Source organism: Rhinolophus sinicus, chromosome 14 (genome assembly GCF_057876585.1).
Source record: "Rhinolophus sinicus isolate RSI-liver-muscle chromosome 14, RSI-T2T, whole genome shotgun sequence".
NCBI classification, from domain to species: domain Eukaryota; kingdom Metazoa; phylum Chordata; class Mammalia; order Chiroptera; family Rhinolophidae; genus Rhinolophus; species Rhinolophus sinicus.
Genome location: NC_142514.1, coordinates 32,102,542 through 32,123,621, shown reverse-complemented (window position 1 = coordinate 32,123,621; position 21,080 = coordinate 32,102,542). Strand labels below are relative to the sequence as shown.

The 21,080-nt window shown below is 35.7% G+C and overlaps 1 protein-coding gene and 1 non-coding gene across 5 annotated transcripts in view; both read left to right on the top strand.

The window, feature by feature from the left end:
* Window positions 1-21,080, top strand: part of TESK2 (testis associated actin remodelling kinase 2) — a 126,409-nt gene that overhangs the window by 40,117 nt on the left and 65,212 nt on the right. For all 4 annotated transcript variants that reach the window (XM_074334636.2, XM_019749378.3, XM_074334635.2 and 1 more), the window contains one exon: window positions 16,278-16,399. In XM_074334636.2, coding sequence (XP_074190737.1) covers window positions 16,278-16,399 — 122 coding nt within the window. The remainder of the gene's footprint in view (window positions 1-16,277; window positions 16,400-21,080) is intronic.
* On the top strand, window positions 4,362-4,485 carry LOC141572594 (U6atac minor spliceosomal RNA). The gene has a single exon (XR_012497916.1). It is a non-coding gene; the product is annotated as a U6atac minor spliceosomal RNA (small nuclear RNA).

Sequence of the window (21,080 nt, the reverse complement as noted above, 5' to 3'; positions counted from 1 at the left end):
TAATGACTAGTGATGTTGAGCATTTTTTCAGTTGCTTATTGGCCATTTGTATATCTTATTTTGAGATATGTTTATTCAGGTTCTTTGCCCATTTTTGAATTGGGTTGTTTTTGTGTAGTTGTAGTTCTTTATATAGTGTTCTTTGATGCACAAAAGTTCTTAATTTTGATGAAGTCCAATTTGTCTCTATTTTTGATGAAGTCCAATTTATCTATTTTTTGTATTCTTGCTGTTTTGGTGTCATATCTATGAAATTGTTGCCAAATTCAATGTCACGAATGTTCTCCAATGTTTTAAGAGTTCTGTAGTTTAAGCTTGTAAGTTTTGATGCTATTGTAAGAATTGTTTCATTCTTTTTTTTAGGTATTAAAAAAGGAAATTTTTATTAGAACAAAAGTGACTACAATGAAAGGGGTTGTACAAAAAAACTAAGCGAATAATCTTTGGTTTGGGAAGATTCTTATACTCATGCAATGAGGACCCTTCCTTTAAGTTTAGCAGTGGGAGTGCTGGAAGGATGAAGTGGCTAAGGTCAAGCTAGGAAAAGAATGCCAACATCAGGCCAAAGCCAGTTGGTGTCCTCCAAAGTGACAGCAGGACATACTGCTTGGGAAAGCGCAGGCAGAACTGCAGCCTTTTTGATTCTTCGAGAACTTTATGTGCTACAATGAGAATGCCCCAGCTACCTTCAGTTGTAGGGATAGGAATTTGTTTCTAGCAGTTTTGTTGCAGGGGGAATTGGTTTCTTAATCTCATTTTCAGATTGGTTATGCCAGTGTAGAAAAATACAATTGATTTTTATATGTGTCTCTTGTATCCAGTAGCCTTGCTGAATGAAGTCTTATTAGTTCTAATAGTTTCTGTGGTGTGGATCTTTTTTTCTTCAGAATTTTCTATATTCAAGATCATGTCACCTGACCAGTATAAATCTTGATTACATACCGTGTTTCCCTGAAAATAAGGCCTAGCTGGACCATCAGCTCTAATGCATCTTTTGGAGCAAAAATTAATATAAGACCCAGTATTATATTATATTATATTATATTATACCCAGTCTTATATTATATAAAAATAAGTCTGGGTCTTATATGAATTTTGGCTCCAAAAGCCGCGTTAGGGCTGATGGTCCGGCTAAGTCTTATTTTCGGGGAAACACGGTAGATGATCTCTTGCGAAGCAATCTCCAAACACTCCTTGAGAAGATTAATTGAATTTCTTTGGAATCACAGATTTTCTTGTTAACCAATATTGTACTTCAAATGTGTCTTCCCACATCACAAGAAGTATGGCTGCTTGTTTTTAAGCCCACCACATCAAAATACTTTGTCATGTTAGAAGCAGGTTATATTCTAAAGGCATTACTGGTAATGAAATCAATCCTGAAAGAGTGGTACTGTTAGTACTGATTTGGTCACCAAAATAAGCCTTGTTTATCTTACTGCTCTTGGGGAGGTGATTTTCTTTTCTTCCATACCTGGACCCTTGCAGTCTGAGTTAAATGCCCATATTCTGTGTCTTCACAGCAACCCTATGTTACCTTTATCATATTCTGTTGAAATTGTCTGTTTAAAGTATCTATCATCCTACCGAGCATTAAGCTCCATTAGAACAGTGATCATGTCTTATTTACTTTTGTTTCTCCAGGGTATAGTATTGTGCCTGGCACAGAGTAGGCATCCATCCACCCACCCATCCATCCATCCATCCATCCATCCATCCGATATATTGTTGTCCTTCTATATGCCAGCCACTATGCTAACTTCTGAGATACAATGGGGATTAATTAAGACTTGTTATTCCTGCTGTTGTGGAATTTATAATCTAATGATAAATACTTACAAGGGTAATGCAACACAAAGGGAAACATGGTATATTAGTTATCTACTGCTACATAATAATGTTATCACAAATGCATTGGTTTAAGAGAACATATTTATTGTATCTGTTTCTGTGGTTCAAGCAAGAGTCCACGTATTACTAACCTGGATCTTCTGCTTCAGGGTTTCACAAAGCTGCCATCAAGGTGTCAGCTGGGGCTGCCATCTTATCTGAGGCTCACCTGGGAAAGGATCTGCTACTAATATGATTGTTGGCAGCTTTCAGTTCTTTGTAGACTGCTGAACTGAGGGCTTCACATTCTTGCTGGAGGCTGCCTTCACTTCCTTGCCATGTGTCTCTCCTTCTCCATATGGCAGCTTGTTTCTTCAAAGCCAGCAAGTGAGAGAGTCTCCTAGTAAGATGGGTTACAATCTTGTATAACATCATAACATTTAGATTGAAGTTAATTCTTTTTAATGTTTTAAATTTAGATTAAAGCCACCTTTGCAATATTGCATTGGTTAGAAGTGAGTCACAAGTCCTGCCCAAGCTCAAGGGGAAAGGGTCACACAATGGCATGAACGCCTGGTGGCAGGGGTCATGAGGACCAACCTAGAGTCTGTTGCCACAAACAGATTGCAAGGGGAGTACGAAAAAGCCAAAATCTAATTTGGAAAGGGAGGATGGTCTTCTTGAGAGTGAAATTTAAGCTGAGACATGAAAGGTTAGTAGTAACTAGCTAAGTGAAGGAGTAGGTTGGACATGAACATTCCAAGGGGAAGGAACAGTCTACTTGCAAGCCTAGATGAGTGAAGTGTGAGGTGCAGTTGAACTTCTGAAAGAAGTCTAGAATGGCTAGAGCAGAGAGGGTCAAGGGGAGATCGGTAAGAGATGAGATGCTGCTGCAAAGGTAAGCAGGGATTTGTTGTTCAGGACCTCATCAGGTAGAGGTCCTCAAGGATGAGGATTTTGGACTTCATCTTAGATTGCTTTTAAGCAAGGGTGTAATATGTTCTGATATGGATTATAATAAAAAGATCACTCTGACTACAATTTATCAAATGAATTGGAGAGGGTAAGAACAGATTAAGTTTGACAATGGTCCAGGTGAAAGATGTAATGTGTGACTTGTGTGGTGGCAGTGGGGTTGGAGAAGAGTAAAATAATTTGAAATACTAGACATACTTTTTAGTATAACAAGTAAGTATGCTTGTAAAAAAAAAAGGAGATATTTAGAAGGTATTATCTGTAGCATTTGGTGGATGGTTGGATTTGATGGTGAGAAGAAGAAGGAATCAAAGATGATTTCAAATATTAGCAGCTGGATCTATGAACCCTGAAGGAGGGGCATGTTTGATTATTTCAGATTTGGATTATTTCAGATTTGATTATTTCAGATTTGGATTATTTCAGATTTGATTATTTCAGATTTGGATTAACTCAGAGTTTGAGGTGCTTATAAGACCTATACGTGGAAATGATCAGTAAGCAGTTGCTTGCTTATAAAGATACGGAGCTCAGAGGACAGGTATGGCTTGGAAATATAGATTAAGAGCCATTAACATAGAATATTGGAAACCATGGGTATGAATGAGTTTATATATGGCCAAATAGAATAAAAGGAGGCCTGGGACCAAGCATTCAGGAACGCTAATGTTTAAGGGTTGAGTAGAGGGAGGAAGAGCTGGCAAAGGAGCCTGAATAGGAGTAGCAACCTGTGTGTGTGTGTGTCTGTGTGTGTGTGTGTGTGTGTGTGTGTCTGTGTGTCTGTGTGTCTGTGTGTCTGTGTTAGTCAGTGGAAGAGAGAGACTTACGAAGAAATTTTAACCTAAGATGAGCGCAAAGTTTGTGTTCTTTTCATTGTACCCTGTATAATAACAATGCCTACCTTGTAGTGTTGGAAGGATCAGCTGAAATATAGAGAGCACCTTGTAAATGCCTAGTTCAATAAGCAAATAGTAGCTTTTGTTATTTTTGATGTCATTATTTTCTGTTTCAGTTTTACACAGCAGTTTAAATTTAGTCTTTCGTCAGCCCACTGTTTTTTTAGATGTGATTTCATTTTTGATGGTTATGTGAAATCAGATGCCTTCTTTCTTACCATTATCATATTTTTCATAACATGATTGACTATTCCCTCCTTTATGCCTCCTGTATATCACATACAGACTTTTATCAGAACAATTATACATTTTATGGCACTTGTTTACATGTTTGCCTTTTTCTGTTATAGCACAACTCCCTGTGTTTTTCATCTCTATAGCTTTAGTATCTAGCACAGACTCTGCCACATAGAAGGCACTAACTAAATATTTGTTATGTGAGGAAAAAACACACCCATATGTGTATGTTATAAGAGTACATTGACAGGCAACATAGCAGAGCAAGACTCTGGAGCTAGACTATCTCCCTTTGAATCCTGGCTCTACCACTTACAAACTTTCTGATCTTGGGTAAGTTACTTAACTTCTGTGTCTTGGTTTCCTCATCTGCAAAATGGATATAATAATAGTACTGTCAACCATAAAACAAAATTGACTAGGGTGTTATATGAATAGGGAGGTTAGCACTCCCCTTGACAAGGATGGACGGAGCTAGGCCCTCAGGCCTATATGCACATGGTTAAGGCATTGCCACTTACTTCATGGCATCTAACCATCATTTTTAAAGGAAGCCATCAACAAAATGAATAGACATCTTACTGAATAGGAGATGATATTCTCATAAGGGGTTAATATCCAAAATTTATTTAAAAAACTCATATAGCTCAATACCAAAAAACCCCAAATAATCCAATTAAAAAATGGGCAAAGGACCTGAATAGACATTTCTCCAAAGAGGACATACAGATGGCCAGTAGACATATGAAAAGATGTTTAACATCACTAATCATCAGAGATATGCAAATAAAACCCACAATGAGATATCACCTCACTTCTGTCAGAATGGCCATCATCAATAAATCAACAAACAACAAGTGTTGGTGGGAATGTTAATTGGTGCAGCCACCATGGAAAACAGTATGGTGGTTCCTCAAAAAATTAATAGAATTACCTTATGACCCAGCAATTTCACTCCTGGGTCTTTATCTAAAGAAATCCAAAACAGTAATTTGAAAAAATATTTGCACCCCTATGTTTACTGCAGTGCTATTCACAACAGCCAAGATATGGAAATAACTGAAATGCCCATCAATAGAAATAAATGCCTATCAATAACAGAAATGGCCATCAATAAAGAAATTGTGGTACATTTATACAATGGAGTATTACTCTGCCATAAAAAAGAATGAAATCTTGCCATTTGCAACAACAGGGATGGTCGTAGAGGATATTATGCTAAACGAAATAAGTCAGACAGAGAAAGACAAATACCATATGATTTCACTTATATGTGGAATCTAAAGAACAGAATAAATGAACTGACAAAACAGAAATAGACTTATAGATACAGAGAACAAACTGATGGTTGCTAGATTGGAGGGGAGCTGCAGGGATGGGTGAGAAAGGTGAAGGGATTAGGAAGTACAAATTAGTAGTTAAAAAATAGTCATGAGGATGTGAAATACAGTATGGGGAGTATAATCAATAATGTAAAAACTATATATGGTGTCAGATGGGTACTAGACTTACCGAGGGGATCACTTCATAAATTATATAAATACCTAACCACTGCACTGTACACCTGAAACTAATATAAAATATTGAATGTCAACTACAATTTTATATATATATATATATATATATATATATATATATATATATATGTCATGGGATGTAAAGTATAGCATAGGGAATATAGTCAATGGTATTGGAATAGCTATGTACAATGTCAGATGGGTAGTAGACTTGTTGGGCTTATCACTTTGTAAGGTGTATAAATGTCTAATCATTATGTTGTTTTGTACACCTAAAACTAATAATAAAAATTAATTAATTGGGGTGGCCAGTTAACTCAGTTGGTTAAAGCATGGTGCCGGTAAACTAAGGTTGCTGGTTGGATCACCGCATGGGCCACTGTGAGCTGCGCCCTCCTTAAAAAAAAAATAAAATAAATAAATTAATTAATTTAAAAATTCCCTCCCCCCCAAAAAAAATGTTACCTAGATATTTTGTCACCAAAAAAGGATTTATTTGGGACAAAGAAAGGATTGCAATCTGGTACATGAAGATATGGTGAGCCATATGCATGAACTGAACCACAGATGGAGAGTGTACTTTATAGACGGGAAGAGGAAGTTAAGGGGAGGAGCTGTTACAATCAGAGAGCTATGGTGGAAGCATAGTTATCCTGTAGGGCTCTTGCAGTGACACAGAGTGTGATAGATCTCTCATAGGCCCTACTTCCCACAGGCCCTCTTGATTTTTGTCCAGGTTAAGGTCTCTGTCATAAATTTTAACAGTACCTACCTTATGGGGTTATTGAGAAGAATGTAATGAGCTAGTATATGTAAAGTACTCAGAATAATATCTAGCACAAAATACAGCCTACATGAGGGCTAGTTATTATTATTTCTGCTATGTGTGCAGTTAAGATCTGTTGAGGTCTTTGTGCTAAGTACTGTGTTAAGAACTTGTATATATTATCTTTTTATATTACCACAACAGTCCTATAAGTAGTTATACTTCCATTATATAAATGAGGAAACTGAGGTTCAAAAATGTTTAGTATCTTGCCAAATATATCACAGCAAGTAAATGGTACAACTAGGACTTGAATTCCTATGTACCTAATTGATAGATGAATGGAGTAGTACATGTAATTTTGATCTAATATACAAGAAGTAGATTATTTTATTAATTTTTACATATTTGTGCTATATTTTTGGAACACACACACACTTTCTTACAGAGTTCAATGTGATTCAGTTTGTGTGGCAAATATAAAACTAGTTATATAAGATAGACGCTTAAGTTTCGATGTCAAAAACAGTCAGGGAAAAGAGTATAGACAGAGAAGTCTAGAGCATCAAGGATTGAACCTTGAGAAGTATCTTTATTTGGAGGGAGTGTGGAGAAGAAAAAGAGACAAACAGCAGTCAGCGATAGGTTCCTAAAGATCAGGGAAGCTGCCAAATCTACCACAGACAAATTCCAAGGGGCTGACACCATATTACAGAGGTTTACAAAAGAAGGAATGAAGAGGAAAAGGAACTTCCCTCTCCACCTCCCACCCCCTTTTAAAAGAGTTGAGCGTTGAAAAGCCTGGCAGAAAGAGGGTAATTGCAGTCCAATGCTTCTTAGAGCTCTGCCCCTTGGAAATGGCCTTTGTTGCATAGGCTTATTGTCTGTCAAAACTACTTCTTGCTAAATTTCCTATTGTTTTTCTTGTTGCGTTTATCTGGTTTGGCATCCTCTTGGAGGTACCAGGGGTTCAGTGTTTTGGGGTTGTGTGAAATGATGTGTTTTTAAGGAGACTCTGTATTTGTATCACATATATGCTTAAGGTTCTCACACACAGAAGTGTATGATTGTAGCTTTTGGCCATATTCAGTACATATTTTAATATTTCCTCCAGCGCTGATGTGGGAAGTTGGGCTACTAATTAGTAAAGAATTTTGCAGATGTCTCTGTGGGCTGAGCTCAGCACTAGGTGACATAAAGGGATAATTTATCAGGTAGCAAATTTTACTGTGTGCGTATTGCTATGCAGAAATATCTCCCAAGATCCTTTACCTTAATTCTTAATCCAGCTGGAAAAACAAAAACTGGAAGCACACGAGTTGTATGTACAACTTGAATTCACTCAATACATGGAAGTATTTCTGTAAATAATATGATATATGCGAAGGCATGTGAAAGATACTAGAGTATATTATTTTGCAGTGAGGAGATGAGTTAATTACTTCCCTTTTGTGATCTCATAGCACTCTGCTGATACTTCTATCCCAGCATGTAATAAACATTAGAATTGTTTGCTATCTTAATCATTTATTTATTTACTATTTATTAGATATTTAATTAATGCTCATTAGGTGTAGGGCGTTGAGCTAGATGCTAGGAATAGAAAAATAAATGAATTCCTGTTGTAAAAGAGCTCTTTGCTTAGAGTGGAAGACAGGAAATGTATTTAAAACACAGTATTTGCTAAGTAGAGCCTTTAGCAAGAGCCTAAAATTGCTCAATACATAGTTGTTAAGTGTGTGAAAATATTCATAAAGTGCTAAGGAATATAATGCTGGGCACCAGTACAAACCTTACTTGAAAGAGTCAGAGAAGGCTTCCCAGAGGGGGTCACCATTGAGTTTTCTTGAGGAAGAGAGCTTGTCTGGTGACAAGCAGCGAAAAGGCATTTCAAGCAGGAGGAAAAGCATGTGTGGAGGCACAGAGGAATGTGAGCATGGAATAAATATTCTAGGAATGGGGAGAAATTGGGTTTGTTTCAAGTCTGGTGGGTACATGTAAAGGAATGGCAAGCCTATGATGAGTCTGGGAGGGTAGGCAGGGACCAGAAAAGTAAAGATTTTTTTTTTGATCCAGAGTTACTGGAGCTTTGTTTCTTCATTTTATTAGTTTTTTCCCCCCTCCCTTAAATCAGCTTTTGGTTTCTTGAACCTCTCTATTATTTCTTTGTTTTCTGTTTCATAAATTTTTGCTTTTATCTTTATTATTTTATTTTCTTGTTTTCTAGCATTTTTAGTTGAACTCTAACTCATTTATTTTTCATCTTTTGCAAATTAGTTAGGATTATCTTTGGCTGTATGTTACAGAAACCAGAATACAGGGGCTTATTCAAATAAGAGATTAATTTTTCTCAAGAAATTTTGAGAAATTCTTATGCTGTGCAGCTGCTTGAGGAAGTCGTCAACAATCCAATCTTTTTCTACTGTCCTCTGTCTGCAACGTGTGGCTTTTGTCCTTTTGGTTACAAGATAGCTGCTTTTGATGCAAGTACTACATCTTTGCTCCAAGTCTATAAAGAGGAGGAAGGAAAAGGACAACTTCACCAGGAAAACAGTAGCATTCTCAGAATTCCCACCTTTTAATTCCTGCTTCATCTCCTTACTAGGACTATGTCACCCGGACACCCTAGCGGCAAAGATGATTGTCAGGTGGAATGTTTTAACTGAGAACATTGCCATCTAATTGGGGTTCTGTCAGTCATTCAAAGGGAAAAAAATAGATAATGGGTAAACAATTAGTATTGTCCATTATGCTTGTTTTTAGTGATCTTTTGTTGATTTCTGATTGTATTTCATAGTGGTCTAAGAAGGTGGTTTTGAACCACATTGATTTTTTGAAATTTTTTGATAATTCCTTTATGATGTAGTACCCATGCATTTTGGCAATTTTTTCATGTATACTTGGAAGGAAACACACCAAACTCATCTTTGTTAGGACAGGATTAGATCAAGCGTGTCAATTTTATTAAAATGTGCTATATCCATACTCATTTCTTATCTGCTTGAACTTTTATTCCCTGCAGGGTAGGCTAGAATATCCCATGAAGACTGTGGATTTGTCAAATATATCTTGCATTTTGTCAGTTTTTGCTTGATATAGTATAAGGCTATGTTGTTAGATTCATATAAGACCATGATTGTTATTATCTTGACAGAATAATTATTATGTAGTGTGCAGAGAATGCTTTTTTCCTTAGGTTGGTTATTCTCAACCTGTCTGGCCCAATGTTCTTTGCATTACCTGGGTTCAAATTCTGGTTCTGCCATTTACTAGATGTATGATCTTGAGAAATTCATTTAATCTCTCCGTGCCTCATTTTCCGTAGCTATAAAATGGGGGATAGTAATAATACCTACCTCACAGAATTAGTTTGAGGATTAAATGAGTTAATATATGTAAAGCAGTTACACAGCAGAACCTAGTATGTAGCAAGTGCTAAAAATGTGACCTATGTTATTGATATAATAATTTTTTATGATGAGAAATATTTTATATTTAAAATTAACCAGCTGAACTCAGTTTAGGTGATTCCAGTTTTGTTGGCAACATCCAAAGCATCATAATCAGGAGCTAGTTGAACATATGCCTTCTTCTTTGCATCAGGCCTGATCAGGATTTGACCTTGGCCACATCAGTTTCATAGAGCTTCTTCACAGCCTGTTTGCTTGTTGGCCTTGACATCCACATTGAACACAAACGTGTTGTTGTCTTCTATCTCTTCATGGCTGACAGAGTAGTCAGGAGGAACTTGCTGATAGCATAGTGGTCAAGCTTCTTTCTCCTGGGGGTGCTCTTCTGAGGATATTTGAGCTACCTTCAGAACCGCCGCGTCTTGGGCCATCGAAAGGGAGGTGATGTACAGATCTTTTTTGTTGCGCCTGTGGATGCCCTTCAGCACTGCTTTCTTGGCCTTGAAAGCCTTTGCTTTGACTTCAGCTTTAGGAAGGGCAGGGGCCTCCTTTGCTTTTGGCACCATCTTTGTGAAAAGCTGTAACAATTTTTAAAAAAAAATGTAACTTAACTACACTGAAATGAAATTGATAGGCAATTTAGGTTACTATTGCTCATAATTATAAAATATCACCATGCTATCCTAACTTTATGACAAATGAAAGTAAAAGATTAAATTAGTAAAAATAAAGATTTCAGTATGCAAATTTTGGGGCCTGACTATTCTAGGAGACATAATGAATAGTCAAATGCTTTTATTCTCTTATAAATGACTAGTTTTAGATATAAGAGAAGACAATCAGAAGCCATTCCATGCAAGAAGAAAAATTAGAGTAGAGATACCAGTGGATATTAGAATAAAAACAACATAACAGATCAGACTTATTTGTATGTGATAAGGAAAAAAGGGAAGTAACCTCAGTTGAAACAGGGGTAGCATGCCAAGACAAATTACAGATTGATAGAGAGAGAGAAAACAAGGAGGTGTGATATATCATTGCCAACTTTATCTGAGTGTTTCTTTGTAAAATGTTCATTTAATCTTGAATGTTTCATTGGGGAAAAAGTTAGAGTAGGCACATTAATAACTTTATTTGTGGGCAGAGCAAAAATACATTTTTTATTTACATTTGATGTTTTGAAATAAAGGCTAAATAAATCCCCATGAATATAAAAACTACAAATGGATTCTGATACATATGTGTTGAAGTGGTATTCAGATACCAGGAGCAGCATTGTCATTGGTTGTCTGATTTTCTGAAATGTTGACCAATTCTTAATGATCTGAACAAAACAAAAAAGCAATTTTTCAATTTAGAAGGTAGTTGCATTCCTAGAAAATTCAGTATATATTAAAACCATGCACGATGACTTTGTTTTTATGTAAAATGGAGTCAGAATCCAAGCTGAGGTAATAATAAATATATTCTTCATTTACCTGAATGTCTCACAAGACTTCTGAATTTCATGCAGAACATGGAACAATGCTTCCTTGTATAGTTCTGTCCTGTACCTTGCAGGATGTTTAGCATATCGGGCTGGCAACACTCCCTCTGCCATCATTGTTTTACCCAAAATATTTCACCTGAAAACTTCAGAAACACCTCCATATTGAGGTGGTATAACCTCTGTTGAAAAGCTACTGCCTTAAACTCTATTTACTTAATATTAATATTGCTATACCAGCTTACTGTATACTTTTTGTATACTCACTGTGATTTCTTGACTGGAAGTCCTGAGGCACTCATTAAATAGTTAACTTTGATTAATTTTTTTGTGACAGTTTGTGTTATTGTACTTATTGTTATTTTTCTCCTTACTATTTCTCTGGTCAGAGGTTTATGCTTTTCTTCACCTCTAGAAAATAAGCTTCCTGACTCAAGTTAACCATTTAAGTTCAGCAAACATTTTTTGAACAGTCAACTACTAAATGCTAGGCACTGTGCGAGAGAAGAGATTCTCAACTTGTATGTATCTTTTAAGAATACATTCTCCTACAAAGCCATAGTATCATTATTTATACCTTAGACAATTAACCTTAACTCAGTAAAATCATTTCATATCCAGTCCCTATTAAAATTTCCCTATTTGCTTCCAAAATGTTTTTTAATAGTTTTTTTGACCCAGATTCCAATCAGGGTCTTATACCTTGATTTCATTTCAGTGATTATGTCTGTTAACCTCTTTTAATCTAGAACATTCCCACACATTTTGTTTGTTTGAAGAGTATAGTTGTCTTTTAGATGTTCTGGACATGTTTGATTGTTTTCTTATGATTAGACTCACGTTAAACATTTCAACAAGTTATCATCAGAAGGTTGATAATGTTGGGTGTTTCACTTTGGGTAATGTTAAATATGACCCCTTGATTAAGGTGCTAACCACCAGATCTCGCCATTGTAAAGGGGGGTTTTCCCCATTGTGATACATGAGTAATCTTGGTAGCATATACAGATTTGAATATTGGTATTTTTACTTAAAATTACTACATGCATTTTCTATGTCATCTCAAACTCACCTGATATTCTAAATTCTTATGAGCATATAGTTTTCTAATTTTATTAAAAACAATACCTATTTATTGAATGCTTATTATGTCACGCACCATGTTAAGTAATTTATATACATTATCTCTAGCTATCTATTATTTATCTCATTTATCTAATAAATAGCATTATTTTATACTCCATACAGTTCTGTGAGGTAGAGACTGTCATTCTCTTCATTTTACAACAGAAGAGTTCAAAGAGAAGTCACGCTAATCATTTAAGTGTTAAAACTTGTACTCAGTTTGCTCATCTCCAAAGCTCTTGCACTTTACCACTCTGCTGTGTTCTTTAGAAAGTAGATTTGGAGATCCTGTGATATAGCATCAGATGAGTTTAAAAGTCAAGGAGAGGTAGTAATTTTCTTGGTGATTTGTTTTCTTTCATTTTTTGTCTTTTCTTTCTTTTTTCTCTTTTCTTCTCTTTTCCTTCCCTCCTTCCACCCTTCCCTTCCTCCATCTTCCTTCCCTCCCTCCCTTCTTTTTTGTGGTAAAATACACAGAACATAAAATTTACTATCTTAACCATTTTTAAGTGTACAATTCAGTCACAGTGTTGTGACACCAATCTCCAGAACCCTTTCACCTTGCAAAGCTGAAACTCTGTACCCATTAAACTCCAAATTTCTCCCCTTCCCACAGCCCCTGGCAATAACCATTTTATATTCTGGCTGTATGAATTTGAGTATCCTACGTACCTTATATAAGTGGAATCATACATTATTTTTCTTTTGTGACTGGTTATTTCACTTAGCATGTCTATAAAGTTCATCCATATTGTAGTGTGTATCAAATTTCCTTCATTTTTAAGGCTGAATAATATTCCATTGTATGTATATACCACATTTTGTTTATCTATTTATCTGTGGATAAACGCTGAGGTTGCTTCTACCTTTTGGCTGTTGTGAATAATGCTGCCGTGTACAAGTATATTTTTGACACCTGCTTTCGATTCTTTTGGGTATATACCCAGAAGTAGAATTGCTGGGTCATATGGCAATTCTATTTTTAATTTTTTGAGGTCTTACCTTTATTTTTAAAGGTATTTAAAGATATTGATCTCTTGGGAATCCTCTCAGTAACAATGATCTATGTTTAGAGGACAAACTTAAGTAGAAATAAACCTCTTTACTCTGAAAATCAAAGTAGATTTGAGGGCTGATTATTTTTGTGGTTTTGATAACTTACATTTAGGCAGATTACCCATATTTTGTGGACCTCTATATTTGATGATACTTTTTCATTTCTTTATCACCTGTAGTCTATTCTGTACTTTTAAAAAAAATCTATCCAAATCTATTAGTTCTTTGAGATTTCACTGAAGTCCCATGAAGTTTTTCCCTAAGTGCTCATTCCATCAATATCTATATAAATAACTCTTATGCTGTGTTTAATTCTCTTTCTAATGTGACTGGCCATATAGCTTATTGTTTGTCCTTTTCTAGATGGTAAACTCCAGAAAATTTTGACCAAATTTTATACTATTAGGTTGGTGCAAAAGTAATTGCTCTTTAAAAGCTTAAAAATAATTGCCAAAACCGCAATTACTTTGCACCAACCTGATACTTTCTGTTTACATCTTCCCCTCAACCTCTGCCACTGGTGGGGGGAAAAAAAGAAAGAAAAGCACTCTTTTCCCCATTCCCCCCACCCCCAAAGAAATCACCTGGATAAATAAAATGATTCACTGGCCCTTAGAAATTATATTAGAAGTATCGTTTAATTGTTGTTGCTATTGTTCTCACTGTTCCCCTACCATGTGCCAGACAGACCTCCTAGGTGCTGTAAGACAAAAATAAACACAATATACTTCCTGGTCTCAAGATGCTTTATAGCCTAGTGAGGAAATATTTATGAACTATGTGATAAGTGGTATACTGGTGTTATGAAGGTTGTTCTGAAGTAGTATAAAGAAGGAAACCACAAATAGTTTCCAGAGAGAGTCAAGGAAAACTTCAGTGAGGAGGGGATATTTGAGTGTGGCTTGAAAGATAAGTGGAATTTGAGAGGCTAGGAGAAAGGAGAAGAATATTTTATGCAGATGAAAGCCAAAATACAATGAGTTATGAACACATGCATCCTCTTGTCCTGGTGTTTAAGGAAGTAGGGTTTGTTTTTTCTTCTGATTAATTTGAAACACGGATTGTTTATCCCTGAATTTCACATTGCTTTAATATCAAACTTTCTTAAAAGCAGACGTTTTGTTAAAAAGTCAGAGTGATAGGTTTCAGATGATGGGAAAAAAATGAAGAGTGACTTTCAGAATGGAGAGTTCTTATGAAAACACAGATGTCTTCTGTAAATAGAGTTGGAAAAATACTGTCAATGTGGTCTTTGTATATAAATGTCTCTTTTAAGTTATCCATGCAGGATCTGAAAAGGAAAGCCACTTCTCTTTTATCAATCACGAGGTACATGACAACAGCAGCATTGATGCACTAAGAAGAGAGTTGGGTTCCAAATCTCACTAAGTGATCTAGAAGAGGGGGAGAGACAGCCAGTGTTCTGCCTCAGTTTTTCTGATCAGAGTTCCTGTGGCTCTGAGTGTTTTCCTTCCTCCTCCCTCTTCTTCTGTCTGCCACTCTGAACCTTGTGTCTTTGAATTCTGAGATAAGCTGTGATATCTGTGCTGTATTAATAGATGTGTTAAGCTTCTGAGGTTATTGTCCTTTCAAGAAATTTCTGGAGATTGAAGAATTAAGTAGATTGGCATGTTTTGTACTGGAATTTACACTTGTTCAAGTACAACATACTGAAATAATACTCTTAAAGTCCATAGGATGATGACATTTTTGCATAGTAAGTCCCTGTTGTACAAGATCTGACATGAATTTTTTAAACCAGAAAGTAATAAGGTCCTTGGCACTTCATTTTTCTATTGCCTCATTCATAAAATCTCAGTAGGAAATACACATCTCAGTGAATAACTGAGTTTCTTTTGGGTAAGAAAAACTGTTTTCTCTGGTGGTCTTCGTTTGCTTCTACTGAGACCACATTTAGAAGGTGAAAACACAGTTAATTTTCTTGCAAGTAAAGTATTGTGATTTTTGAAACTTGTGGAGTATGGATTAAAGATATAAAATAATTTTTTACATGTAAAATAGATTGAATTCTGTAGAGGATGAATGTTTTAGAAGGGGACTTTCCTCCGTACATATGGGTAATAGTGTGTGTGGTGTGGCTCATATTTTTTGTATCTGACTTGAGTGTGTTTAAATGATTATAAGGTACTTTAGGCTGGGTTACTACAACATTGGCTTTGAAAGGTTCACCAACTTTTTTCTATATTTAACATGCAATGCTTTTTCTTTCCTTATAGATATGTATTTTATGGTGCTTCAAGAACATTTTGTGGAGGTGTCTTTAGTGTCCTGTAAAGACGGTTTTATTATCCATTAGGTGTTATATGAGGCTTATGTGTATATCTTTCCCATACACACTTGAAATTCCACAAAAGGGACTTTTTCCTTTTAGTGTCCTAAGATTCAGCAATGTTGGCCATGAACAACCAGCCTAACAAATGTGCCCAATTTTTTTCTAGGGTACTACAAAAAAAAGACGTGGTTTCTTGAGGTGTTATTATCCTGTTTCCCTGAAAATAAGACCTAGCCAGACTATCAGCTCTAATGTGTCCTTTGGAGCAAAAATTAATATAAGACCCGGTATTATATTATATTATATTATATTATATTATATTATATTATATTATATTATATTATATTATGACCTGGTCTTATAATAAAATAAGACCAGGTCTTATATTAATTTTAGCTCCAAAAGACGCATTAGAGCTGATTGTCCGGCTAGGTCTTATTTTCGGGGAAACACAGTAACAGTGTTTTTCTGGCCAGCTTAATGTGAAACAATTTTGCTTTTGAATAAATTCATCTTCGTTAATGGAAGTGAAACCCTAGTGTAATCATAGTTTACAGAAAAACATCTCCTATCATGTCTGTTTTATCTAAACTGGCACTAAAACACCATGGCATGTTCTATATGTGGAGACTTTGACCTCATCTGTAGCTGCTGCCCTTAGCCTCCTGTTCTGTTTTATTTTCCAGGTACGTCACCGAGCTTCTGGTCAGGTGATGGCTCTTAAGATGAACACATTGAGCAGTAACCGGGCAAACATGCTGAAGGAAGTGCAGCTCATGAATAGACTCTCCCATCCCAACATCCTTAGGTAATGGCTTTTCTTTCCTTCTGGGGATCAGTGAGAAAGCTAAAACATTATTGGAGGCTTGTTAGAACAGCATTAACAGCTAAAAAGAAGGATTCGTGATTTCCTGCTGAATCTATCTAGTTGGGGGTTTAAGCATGCTGTAGATCTTTTTCTGCCTATTGAGACATAATTTTCTGATAATTAACTACAATTTAATAAAGTAACTTCTTATGTCTCTCAAATTGCTTCACTCTTAGTAGCAGCTCATTAGACCAGTTGTTTCCTATTGCTGAATTAATAATTTATCAAAGAGAAAAGACATTAATCTTTATACAGTTATTTAATTTTTCAATTGCTTTATAAGGAATTGTAATTAAATCAGTAAATGAAAATAAAAATTAAATTATATCCTAGATTACCTACCCTTAACTTTCAGCACTCACTTGAGGTGATATAGTTTACTTTTTTTTTAATTAAAATTTATTGGGGTAAAAATGATTAGTAAAATTACATAGCTTTCAAGTGTACAATTCTATAATACATCATGAGTGTTCACCACCCTGGGTCAGTTCTCCTTCTATCATTATATGTTTGACCCCGTTTATTCTCTTCTACCACCCTCCTCCCCACTAACCCTCTGGTAACCACTAGCCTTCCCCCCCCCCTCCACTCCGGTTTAAACCGCTCACTGGCCCATGTGGGAATCGAACTGGTGACCTCAGTGTTAGGAGCACTGTGCTCCAACCACCTGAATCACTGGGCTGGCCCTGTGTCTATGAGTTTTTGTTTCTTTATTTGTTTGTCTTGTTCCTTTGTTGCTTTCAGTCTTATATCCCACATATCAGTGAAGTCATATGGTTCTTAACTTTTTCTGACTTATTTCATAATTTTCTTTTTTAAAGAATTAGTTTTATATATAATTCACTCTATCTTGTGTGTGGTTTTTTTTGTTTTTTAAAATTTATTGGGGTGACAATTGTTAGTGAAATTACATAGATTTCAGGTGTACAATTCTGTATTACATCGTCTATAAATCCCATTGTGTGTTCACCACCCAGAGACAGCTCTCCTTCCATCACCATATATTTGATCCCCCTTACCCTCATCTCCCACCTCCCTCCCCCTTACCCTCTGGTAACCACTAAACTATTGTCTGTATCTATGAGTTTTTGTTTCTCATTTGTTTGTCTTGTTCTTTTGTTGTTTTGTTTTTAATGAGTTGAGTATATTTCCAAATGAAACTATGGGGGAGGAAGAAACTTTACCCTCCTAGGTTTTTTCGGCTGGTCTAATAATTAAATCTACATGAGACAGATTAACAAGAGAAAATAACCAAATTTAATTACATACATACACGTGAGAACCCCACATACATGAAAGAGTCAAATACCCCCACATACATGAGAGGTTCAGTGACAGAGAGGCAAAATGAGGTATGTATGATATTCTGAGCTATGGATGAGGTAAGGCACCTTGGGACTTCAGAGGGTCATTGCGGGGGTGATAAGAAGAGCAGATGTTCAGTAATTCATAGTTTGCCCTGTCATATAGATAGGTCAAAAAAGTTATCTCTGATAATCTCTTATCATGAGCAAGGCCCCTAATTCAGATTCTTCTAGGTAGTTAAAGGGGTGGGGGACAGAAGTTTCTCTTGAGCTTGCAGGATCTAGGTTGCCTTTAGCTCAAAATAATCTGCATACCACAGAGACACATCGTGTGGTGACTTGTTCTGAGCCCCTACAAAACCAAGTAAGACAATTTAAGTCAATATATATTTAAGTAGGGCTTATGTGTAAGACGCTTTGAAAAGTTAAAAGTGCTATTTACCTAGGGTCATTTATTGCTAATATTTATATTGGACTAGAGAGAAATCATACAGCTTAAGTGTGATTTACATGTTTGGTCAGTGGTACCCTGTTTCCCTGAAAATAAGACCTAGCCAATCAGCTCTAATGTCTGGCTAGGTCTTTTGGAGCAAAAATTAATCTAAGACCCGGTCTTATTTTATTATAATATATGATCGGGTCTATAATATAATATAATATAATATAATATAATATAATATAATATAATATAATATAATACCAAGTCTTATATTAATTTTTGCTCCAAAAGACACATTAGAGCTGATTGTCCCACTAGGTCTTATTTTCAGGGACACAAGGTAGTAAATTATGGAATTAGGTTATACTGCTTAGTTAAAACTTCTGTCTTTATATAGAATTATTGGCTTCCTAGTCCACTACAAAAATGTTCAGCCGGTATTTTTATTATGATGACTTTCTTCCCAATCCACAAATCAGATTAACACATTTTTCGAGCATCTAATATATGCTTGGTGATGTGTCAGGCATCTAGATATATAAAATGGAATGTCTGCTAGCAGAATTTACACTCTAATTGGGGATCTAGGACTTATGCATACATACAAGAGAAGAGAACTAATAAAAATCAGCTAAGACACCACCACTTGGGTAGAGTAAACTCTAAGTGCTATAGAAGTACAAAGGAGTGAGAGATCATATTGACTTGGCAGAACCAGGGAAGCTTTCTTGGAGGAGGTTGACTTGAACTGGAATTTGAATTTTAATAGATTTTAGAAGACAGGGAAGGAACTCAGAAAGGAGCAAAATAGTAACAAATAAAGCACATAAGTTAAAAATGTAAAGCTTTTTGAGGAGTCAGTGAATAAAAACCAATTTGGCTATTAATACCAATAATGAGAAACCATTTATTGGAGGCTTGTTGTATGATGAATGCTTTGTGCCTATTTAAAGAGTTAATCTTTGCAACTATTCTCCATTGAAGGAACTGAGGCCAAGAGATTGTGTTGGCTAAGGTCTGTGACTTTGAGGCCTGGACTCTTCTACCATGCTTCTCCTAGAAGAACTGAGGATTTGATAGGATAGTATTGGTAGATAAAGGTAGAAAGGTAGAGTTAAGCCAAATAATTCAGAAATGCTTTGCATAAAGCCAAGAAGATTGTGTTTTATGCTCGGTGAATTGGATTCTGAGCAGGGACTAGTATGATAGAGGATAATTGATGGCAAATACAGGATGGTTTAGTGTTGGGGAGACTGGGGGCCAAGAGATCAGTTAGGTGGCCTCTAATATTTGAGAGTGAGATGGAAGGAGTCTTGATTTGATATTCTGCTTAAGAAGTTTTAAGCTGATCATATTTTTATTTTCCTTAAAAAATAATATTTTTATTTTTGTTACTATTATAGAAGTGATACATCATCACTATGGAACATTTAGAAAATAGAGTTAGCAAAAACTAGAAAATAAAAATTGCCCTTAAAGGTAGTGTTAACTCTATCTTGATCTTCACAATAAGCCAACAAATGAGATAATAATATTAAGCCTGTGGATCTGTTATAATCCACAATAAGTATATAATACATGAAAATTGTAATTATTGTTACCCATGGTGGGTTTGCACTCTGCTGGTGACTCTTTGTTCTGCATAAGCAATCTGTCTCAAATATACTGCAGTTAAAAGGCTGGAAATAGTTTACTTTGAAAAGAAGCTTCTAATTGTTTGTATCCTTTACGTTTTTTGTGTCTTCACTTTCATTGTTTATTTTGAATACAACAAAAGGAAATTACCCTACTAGTGGCCTAGGGCAAGCAGAGTACTCTTGGCTTTTGTTAACCTAGGGAAGTACTAACTATAGCAGTAGAAACATTTATTATACTTCCCTAGCATGTCTTAAATATTAAACTAAGCATGACTCTGTTCTATTCTCAAAATTCTTAGAATTTTTGTTTCCTAAATGCTTTTCTAGTTGTCTTAGAAATTTACTAATACTTCATTTTTTTTTTTTGTAATTAAAAAATTTTATGACTGTTAGTATGGCTTATAGTTTGCTTTTAAGCTATAGGTATAAGCTCTTTTTTATAGGTGCAGAAGCTGAGTAAGAAGCATGAACCAAAGTTTTCCTTCAAATTGAGATTGTAAGGTTCAAATTGTCAGGAATCCGTCTCTGGGAACCCTAGGATTTTCACAGCCATGCCTCCCTGGGGCTGACCCCAGGAAGGAGGTTGCTGAGCAGATGAAGCTTTCGCATGCCTTCTCTTTTTCCACCCAGAGCAGCTCTACTTTTTATCTGTTTTATATTGAACTTCTGCATAAGAGATTTGAAGAAAGGGTCTCCTGCCTAAAAAAAAAGGAAAAGTTGAAAATCATTGTATTCGTGATTTAGAAAGTCTATTTAGGGCTTATCTGTAACTTGCCAAGGTGCTAGGCATCGAATCCTCCAGGCATACCTTGGTTCTCTGCTGGCACAGCTGTTCTATGCCCAGCAGGAGTGAATGAGCTGAACTTTTACAGTTTTATTCTCTCCTTTTTTTGACCCCAACCTCCTTACTTCCTCTTTTCCTTTTATCTTTCTCTCTCCTAAGATTTCTAGTTGGAAGGAAAAGAATAGGCTTGGTAAGTCATAGAGACAGTAGGTATATATATTTTGTTTGTGTGTATTCATTTTTTTAATACAGGGATACAGTTAAGATTGGTTGTTTTATCATCAGTTGCTCTAAGTTATCAGTTATAAAAAGGAACAATAAAGTACTTTGTTGAGTGCAGGGACTGATTGTTTGGGCCTCTTGTGAATAAGGTTGTTTATGCCAAGAAGTCTTGTGCTCAAGATCTGTAACCCAATTTCATGCCCTGCTCACTTCCACTCCCCAATGGCCTTTCTGA